The sequence below is a fragment of the Tribolium castaneum genome, chromosome 2 (genome assembly GCF_031307605.1).
Source record: "Tribolium castaneum strain GA2 chromosome 2, icTriCast1.1, whole genome shotgun sequence".
NCBI classification, from domain to species: Eukaryota; Metazoa; Arthropoda; class Insecta; order Coleoptera; family Tenebrionidae; genus Tribolium; species Tribolium castaneum.
In genome coordinates this window covers 15,038,125-15,047,560 of record NC_087395.1, presented here as the reverse complement: position 1 = coordinate 15,047,560, position 9,436 = coordinate 15,038,125, and the positions used below count along the sequence as shown (strand labels likewise).

The 9,436-nt window shown below is 34.3% G+C and overlaps 1 protein-coding gene across 1 annotated transcript; it reads left to right on the top strand.

Moving 5' to 3' along the window:
• The first annotated feature begins 1,762 nt into the window (after positions 1–1,762).
• On the top strand, positions 1,763–8,776 carry Hmx (H6-like-homeobox). Its single transcript, XM_962353.4, has 3 exons — positions 1,763–2,255; positions 3,901–4,049; positions 7,671–8,776. Exons 1-3 carry the CDS (start codon positions 1,912–1,914, stop codon positions 8,474–8,476), a joined length of 1,299 nt encoding a protein of 432 aa, XP_967446.1. The 5' UTR covers positions 1,763–1,911; the 3' UTR covers positions 8,477–8,776.
• Positions 8,777–9,436: the final 660 nt, after the last annotated feature.

The window sequence follows — 9,436 nt, the reverse complement described above, 5'->3', positions numbered from 1 at the left end:
GAAGTTGTTTTTAGTTGTATTTGGCGCAAAATTATGTCGAAGTCAAGAAGAACGAAGTATATGGTGTATGTATAGGTAGAATCACCATCAAAAGGAATGACACCCCTAATACCGCAGTTTGGCTAGTTTATAAACCGGCTAGATGTTGTGTAAACTAGATGGACAGTATGTAAATTAACCTTGTTGAAATTTATTTCTTAAAAGATTCTATCATACTTTTGTTATGCGGCCTGGTTGGAAGGTGCGTCATTCTTTTTGATGGTAACTGTACAGAGTACGTCTGTTCAAATAATCACACAGAACTGTTTATTTATTAACTAGGTAAATAAGTACGTGTTTTATAGTTTTTTTTAATTAATATTTATTACCAATTGAATGTTGTTCTAAAAAAAATTGTTAGTTGACTCGAAAATATTAAGTTAATTCGTTGTGTAGCTCATACATTGAACTATAATCAAATTCTAATTTGCGATAACTTTGAACTTTGACGTTTTTAAATACATTAGAATTTTTTTAATAGTACCGAAAACAAAAAGTACATAAAAAAATTATTATTTTATTTATATTATATTATTTATAAAAATAAACCACTTGTCTGTTTAATTGAGAAAGAAATTATAAAGATTCGAAAAATACAAAAGAGTACTTATTTTCTGTCCATTCTTTCCAGAGTGTAAAAGCTCTTCTTCTATTAGAAACTTCTTTTGTCACAAGTTGGATTTAGTAAAAAAATATACATCGTGTTTCACATAATTTTATGAGCTTTATTACGTCCCCCTTGACAATATTTCAGCTCTCAAACTCATATCGGTTGGTAAATATACTATATTTTAACCATTATTTTTTTTATTTTTTTTAAGGATGTATAGTTGTATAATTTATAAGGAACACTACTCTATTTTTTAAATTTAACTGGAGTTCTTATTCGAATATGTATATAACTGATCAAATTTTACAGTTGAAGGCCTTGTATACCTAATTATGTGAAATTACGTATGTGAGGAAATACAAGAATATTTTTTTCTCTTGACTACACCTTCATGAAAAAAAATCTTTACTTGTTGAAAATAAAACAAGTATTTCTTAAAACATTGTTAAAATGTTTGGTACAGGTAGATATGCGAGTACGACGAGTACCAACCCTAGAAACGAAGTAATTTATTGCAGTGTTTGATGATGTTTATCACAGCTATAAAAATTGCAAGTCGTGTAATAAAGCGATCATTCATAATGACGCACGCTGTATGAAGTTGTGTTGAAAATTTCGCTGATGAACCAACAATCGAAGCTGCAAAATCCCATTGGGGGATTTTTTCCAGACCTTGAACATTTTGACGCCGAAAATAGGTTTCGTTTTAGTCGAGAAATCGTTCGAAATTAACCCTTCTAAACATGCTAAGCTCCTAAAGGAATTATTTGTAAACACATGAGATGATTCGTCAATTTTGAGTAAAGATTTCGGCGTAAAACGAGCCTGGCACTAAGACGGAACACTTCAAAGGTGTGCCAGTCCGGGCGGATGTAAACAAAGATGTGCGAATTACATCACAATAAGGAAGAAAAAGCAGCAACATCAAATTGCACATAGCACAACGTGTAAAGTATATGTATAAGAGGCCCTCTCTAAAGTTATAACCGTTAAGGGTGCGACTGAAACGGCAATACGCGCCGGCACGGAGCTGAAGAGAAAGAAAGAATATCAGGTAAAGTTAGGGGTGTTTCTGCTGAAAGAGGGAGTGTCCTCAATTTCACCGCCCTCTTGATCATACAAACTCTCTCAAAACACTTACAACCAGTATTTGGTCATAGACAATCTAGTTGTTTGCTGACGATATTTATGTACTGACCGGAAACATAAAAATAACAAGTGTGCGTGTGGCTGGATAACATACAGGGTGGAGTGATTATAAAATGAGTTCTCCGGTGCGTGATATCGAGGTTAACGTTGTCTCGAGTCCGGAGTCTTCAAGCAGGAACGGATCGCCCGAGCCGGAAAACTTCCGGTTAATCAACCACATCGCGACACCGAACATTACGTGCTTTCCGGTGATCAAAACAAGTGACGATGACAAAACCGACCACAAGGATTTAGCCAAAGTTCAGCAGAAAAGTTCCGGAGCTTCCACCAATTTCTCCATTTCGAGCATATTGTCGCGAACCGAACCGGCGGTTAAGAAAAACGGTTTTCTCGCCACCGGACAAAGTATCCTAGAGACTGGAATCGCCAGCAATGCTGACAGTGCCATGCTTTCACGGTGAGCCCCAAACTAGCATTAATTTTAATTAAACATGACAGGCTTCGAGATACCACTAATGAAAAAAAGCCCGAGAAACAACCATCACCTTGCCTATCTGATCTATTAACAGTCGCTTATAATTAAATATTTATATTAAAATGCCATAAAGCCTGTTATTAGGAATGTAAATTTAGTCGCGCATAAATGATAGTTTCCGTTTTTCGGACACCCGTTTTAGATTTATTAGCAAATTAGTTCGCATAATTTTCGGCGCAAAATTGGCGAAAACTGCTTTAATAAAAATTACCCTCCAGGGTAATAAACAGTTGCGGTCAAATTTCTAAATTTATTATACGTTCGGGTGCGAAAATAAGTATGTAATTTGAATGTACGCAAACTCGTTAGAATTAAAAATTTTCCAGTGAGAAACGTGTCACTCTTATTAACGAATGAGTAGCCGCTGTAACAATGATGAATTTAAGCCCAACAAAAATACGCTTTTAATTTGTTTGGCGTATTTTGCCAGTTTATCGGACTGATTGAAGTATTTGCCAAAGTGTAATTGTTTGCTTGCTAAATTACAAAACAAATTGAAAAATTCGTGCGGCGATTTTGTGAAAAAAAATTACATTATTTATTTATTCTTTATTTCTGTATTTTCTGTACACCAGGAAATTGAATTGTGAAACTTGATGTCTTTGTTTCAAAATTTATCGATTTTTTATGTAATGCTAAACATATGTTTTGCACAAAGTCGCCATAATAAATGTAATTTATTAGCTACTCAAGTTTGTGCTAATGTTGAAACATAAAAAACTTGTTATAAGCATAAATTACAGTTTAATATTTGGAACAAGTTCTGTTGTAACAAATTAATACACTTCTAATTATCCACAATTAGATAATTAGATTTGAATTTTAAATTGGGGGATAAAGTATTTTTGATTGGAGTGTGCCCTCCAAAATTGGAGGAGTGCTAAGTCATATAAGAAACTTTCAAGGGGCCTTGGAACATAAGATGATTATGAGATCATCCCTTCAGGCGTCTTCTTATAATCCACAAAAGCCAAGATTTAAGGCTGACATTCTTGACAGTTTTTATCAGCGCTCCAGCATTCTGATGCGCTTTATTCGCTAAATAGCGGTCCATTTGGGTGATTTGAGCCGTAAAAATTCGAATATCAATTAGAACATTTATCGGCCGAATATAACAAATAAATTATACATTACTAATGGCTGCGCAATAATAATTTATATCGCTCTTTATAATTTCCGCTGGATTTATTAACCGGGCATTAATTTGGCAAAAATGTGGGGCGATCGAGTCGGTAGACTTGTTTATCGATCATGTCGCAATATCGAGCCACTTAAACTGGTAGTAAGCTTCTTAGGGAATTCTGAGGAAGTCTTCTTCCGCTCAGCGAGTTCTCTCTTTGAAGAAGAACACTTAACTTGATGCAAATTTAATGGCAGATAGACTTAGTTCACAGATTGCCCCGAGGGACCGCCGGAATATCGATTCAGCAGCACCTCCTTTTTAATTTTTAACTGTGATTTAATACCAACTTTATAATGCCTTAAGTGGAGATCCTCCCCGGAAGAAAGTTTCGGCAAACTTGCTTGACTCGGATTTAATTAATTAATCGCCGATTTTTCTCTCCAGACTGGGTCTCATGACGCATTTTGGGGCCCTGGCCGCCGCCAGCAGCAGATACGCCGCCCTCTGCGGCGGGCCCACGGACCCCAGGACGTTACCATGGTACTGGGGACGGATACCCTCGCAGTTACCGCAAGAAAAATCCAGCCCCAACGGTGAGTGATTTTGCACCTAAATGGAAATCTAAGCAAAGCAGATTAACATCGAGGTATTTTTATTGTTGGGAGCGATTGTGTTTCGTGTAACTGTCAATGCTGTTCAATCCGCATTTCTACGGCTTACGTCGATTAGACTCAAACTTAGCGTAAGGTTTCCGAAACCATTTTCGTGCTGTTTAAATACTCTCTCAAATATTATCGGCGAATCTCGAAAGCTCAAGGAGCGAGTCAAGGTGATCGATACACAAGGATGTGTCACACTTGAAGAAATCTTAAAAATTCCATCACATTTTCAGGCATTCGCCGTAATTGCATTACAAATTATTAGTTTTATTTATTACGTGATCTATTACTTCTATTTGTTTTCGAACACTTTTTCACTTTTCAGTCCTCACATCCTGTGGTCTTAGCTCCGGTATCCTTGTAAAGTGCAACATTCTGTCTTATTAGTATCACCGATTAATGGCAAACATATCACAATTGCCAAATAAATAAAATTTGTGTTGTTGTTGATTAGACTGTAAATGTGTTTTCATTTAATCGTTAAAAATAATTATATTATGAAAATTAAACAAATCAAAAAGTGTAAACTGCTGTTTGTGCTCTAAATACATCACTTGTTTCAAAAATAAACAAAAACAAATAAATACGAGAATATTGTTTTTTGAAATAAATATTCACATATGGTAGTTTATGGTATACCTATTCTTTCCCCCGATAGCACTTTTTCAGAAACAATTAAGCGGAAATCAATCACATTAATACAATTTTTTAAAATACCAGTTTTTTGTAAAAATAGTTCAATTTTCTAGTTTGTTTCTGTACCTTTTTGATAGTGCTTTTGATTAATTTTATTTAAAGTTTTGAAATGTTATTTTTTTTATACCACAAATAAAGTATTCAGACCTTTGTCATACTGGATGCATTAATTTTAAGAAAAACGTTAATGGTTTTTGAAATAAAATAAAAATAATAAAACAAAAGCTGATTGCACAGGCAAACAGTTACGAATTAGGGTCGTCCTGCACCCATGCGCTTATCATACGAAACTTATTTTTTATCAAATATAATACTCAAAGAGGAAGGAATGTACCTTGAATGGGTTGTTTAAAAAAATATGTTCAAAACTATGATTAAGGAGGATAAAAAGCGTCGAATTTTCATTTTCAAAAATGTTTTACAGCTGTTTTATGTAATTTCTTTGAAACTGCTTTACAAGATCATTTTCCTACTCGAGCTGGAAGAGAGAAAGTCCTTTAAAATGCGGTCACAGCTTTATTTAAAATCTGGAAACTGAAAAAAAAATCACCTAGTGAGCTGATGAGTGCAGGACGACCCTAATTCGGATCTTAGACTATTAGTCAAAAGTACAGAATCTAGCATTTTGTGCCTAAGTTATCTAACTAATAACATTAGAACACTGAAAGTCTTTATAGTTTCCGAGTTATTAAAAAATATATATATACTCTAAAATTAACTTATTCTAACGCAATAGTAAATAGTAATAAACTCGCGATTTTTTGTAACAAATTATTAACTTTGGATTCCGAGTTCATTGCGAAGATTTTTCGAACTTGGCCGAAATGGTTATATCCATTGATGTTTTAATTCGAGTAATTTGATTCGTCAATTTTTTCATCTAAGCTCGAAAAATCTTCGTACCTAATAAGCTCGGAATTTAAAAATTAAAAAAACGATGGTTTATAAACAATGTAATTAACTTAGAAATCATTTTTAGATCATATAATATAAGCTACCATTTAAAAACAAAATTTTAGAACAACTCGAAAACTAAAAAGAATTTCGGAAAATGTAAAAAAATGATCAAATTTTTAAAGTACTTAACGTAGAGTACGTACATAGTTTATGCACAAAACGATCTTATTTTGATTGAAGTTTTTAGATAATCACAACATCAGAATAAAAAACAAAAATTTGTATATACATTCAAAAATCATGCAAAAAAAAGTATTATTTCATATTTTATTTTCAGATAACACTATTAAATCTATGTTCAATTAAAAAAAAATATGGCAATGAATTATTAGGCATAAGCAGTTATACATATGGAAATACAAAAATAAAATCTTCACTGTCTAAAAACTTACGGTTCTATTGGAGAAAAATATACTTTTTAATAAAAAAAAAATAAATCCAGTAATAACTTATAAAAATGGCACTATTAAGTTTTTATGAAAAATAACTAATGAATTTATTTGTACAAAGTGTTATATTACATAAATTATATAAAGTTATATAAATGAATCTTTATACCGCAAACAATACAGTTCTAAATACACAAGCATTTACAACAATGTATGTGATCATTTGAATTTATACATAGACTTTAATATTTTTTAACTTGTATAAAAATGATGATTAACATAATAAATTAAGCTAAAGGGTCAAATAATAAAATTTCGAATGTTAATATTTAACTAGAATACATTTTTTCTCCCAGTTTATATCACTTTATCAAAGAAAAAACCGCCTACTCTAATTATAAATTCTAATGATCGCACGGTATTTTACAAATTACCTGTCCGAGTAATTTACATTAGCAAATTAATTCTACATTTCCAACTATAGAGTAAATAAAAAAATCGCCAATTATTTTTAATAAACACAAAGATATAAAAAAATTGAAGAAATATACTTAGTTTCACCTAGTTATAAATAAGTTACATACTTATACTCGTATTTTTAATTCAGTAGCCCCTGAATATTATTAAGTTCCCGCCGCTTAAAAAAATCCTCCATGATGTCAAAATTTGCAATATTTTTTTACTTTTTTCTTATTTTCTTGGTTAAATGTTAAATTACTAAAATCAAGGATTTCAGAAAAAATCAGAATGTAGGTGAAATATACGTCAAATATAAATCATTTTCGTGTTATTGTGACCCAGATATTTCCGGGTGGACCCTTAAAAAGTAATCTGACACACTTCTTTCTCCATCGAGATCATTATCTAACGGATATTTTTTTGAAAATTACAAAAAAAAACAATTCGAAAATAATATTGAAAACCGATTAACACAGAACAAGATGAGCTTCCACCAAACTGCCATATTTTAACGTAAGCTAGTTAATTCAATTAAGTTCTTAAAATATAACCACCTGAAACACCTTTTTCATGTCATCTGTTTTACGACATACTTAAGCCTTCTTCTTTCGACACATTTATGGTTTTTTTAAAGTCATTATTTTTAATTTGTCACCGGTTTATGGACACAATTAAGTAATAAAGTTACAAAAAGCCTTTAATTTACATAATCACTAACTTGTACAATGGCTTCATTATTATTTTTGTTATTTTTGGCGTATTGGGTATTGATTTACTTGATCGTACTAATTAGGAACTTGTGTCCCATTTGACACGAAGCAAATTACGTCTGGCGGGATTCAAACCCAATTTATGACGGCTCGTAATTGTAAATTATGACCCTGGCAGTAATTAGTTTTTTATTGTACTTTACTAATTACACCAAGATCCTTCGTTTTTGACATTTTTCGTGTATTAACTTTTTTGTAGGAAAAAGTAAAAACGACAGAAATAAACGGATTTTGAATTTAAAGTGTTCCACAGTTTTAGAAATCAATAGTGGATTTCTTTCCAGGATGTTCGACGAACGACGACCAATCCCCGCCCATCTCGCCCCGAGACACCCAGAACACCTCCACCACGCTCGAGACCAGCCGCTCATCTCGGCCATCGTCGCCCTCCGACAACCCCCGGTCACCAGGAAGCCCCCATCACCTCCCTTCCAGCCACCCCGCCTTCCTGGACCAGAACTACATCCGCTCAAAAAGCCCGTACCGGGACAGCGACAACATGGTCATAGACGAGGAGGTCGAAGAGGACGAAAGCGACTACGACAACGACAAGGACAAGAAAATGCCAAACTCGAGTCTAAGTCCCGGTAACTCCCTCTCCAACAAGCGGAAAAAGAAAACGCGGACCGTCTTCTCCCGGTCGCAGGTGTTCCAGCTCGAGTCCACTTTCGACATGAAGCGGTACTTGTCGTCTTCGGAGCGCGCCGGCCTGGCAGCCAGCCTCCATCTGACCGAGACCCAGGTCAAAATCTGGTTCCAGAACCGGCGGAACAAGTGGAAGCGGCAGCTGGCGGCCGAGCTGGAGGCGGCCAACATGGCCCATGCGGCCCAGCGGCTGGTCCGGGTGCCCATCCTGTACCACGAGTCGGCCAACTCGACCATGAGGCACCCCTTCGAGCAGAACCACGCGCTGAGTCTGCACCACCCGCTGGAAGTGAGCAGGGACGGGGGCACCAGCGGTACCTCGGTGACGTCGCCCACTGGGTACCCCGGCTCCCTGTACTACCATCACCAAGCCGCCGTTGCCGCGGCGGTGCACAACCTACCTTCCAGTCCAGTGAATCGGCCGCCCATGTCTGGACTTGTGTGAACAAGTGCGAGTTAAAGTATGGGTTTTTGTGCAAGTTTTGTTATCGAGTCAAATTGTTTTCTGGGCCTCATTCACAACATACGTGCAAATTAGTTTATTTATTATTATTGTAGAAATGCTTCATGTACATAAGTGACTGTAATTATTATATTTATTTATTTATGTAGCTAATTGTACATATCGAAGTTTATAAGCAGCTACCACAGTTACCTATACGCCAAAAATAATTAGTTAATATTTATGTGTATAATTGTGTAGTAAAGAAATGTTGTTACAGTGAATAAATGGAACTGAAAGATACTTGTTTTGTTTACCTGTTTAACCTACTCAATGAGCACGCAAAACGGATTATTAAAATCAGATTTCCCAGTGCAGAGGCATAATAAATGTGCAAGCTGTGCAACATAGTCCAAGTTTTATCCGTTTACTAGAGAATCAAATCAGGGGGTAAAAACGAAATGTTAAAATTTTTCACTTGGAAATTGAGAGACAATATATTAAATATTGACAGACAACTTTAACGATATAAAATTGTAGAAAAAAATAGACTATATTGTACTACTTTTTGTGTTTTGGGGAAAATTTGAAAAAAATACTTGATATAAATTACGAAAAAAAATGGGGTGGGTTGAAATAAATTTGACACCTTTTTTTGACAATTTTTTGAAACGACCATAAAAAATCCAAATTTTCTTAAAAAATTTGCAAAGGTACAATTTAACCACCGGTAGAATATAGGCTGTTTTCCCTATTAAAGGGCTATTTTCCCCTAATTAAAGATAATCTTAATTTTTAGTTTTTTTTTAATTTTAAATTTCAGCAACACATTAAAATTTTTCTTTTCGATAAAAGTTGAATTCCTTTTAAGAAAATGGCATTATAAGTTGCCACTTACAAACATTTCTCTGGCACTAAATGGTAACACATTACCATAATTTGTTTAAATAAAAATTTTGGATT

Bases quoted from the DNA above. Each gene is read 5' to 3' on its own strand.
- Hmx (XM_962353.4), top strand. From the start codon at position 1,912: ATGAGTTCTCCGGTGCGTGATATCGAGGTTAACGTTGTCTCGAGTCCG. The intron at 2,256-3,900 runs GTGAGCCCCAAA...TTTTCTCTCCAG, and splicing joins GACAGTGCCATGCTTTCACG to ACTGGGTCTCATGACGCATT. The intron at 4,050-7,670 runs GTGAGTGATTTT...ATTTCTTTCCAG, and splicing joins AGAAAAATCCAGCCCCAACG to GATGTTCGACGAACGACGAC.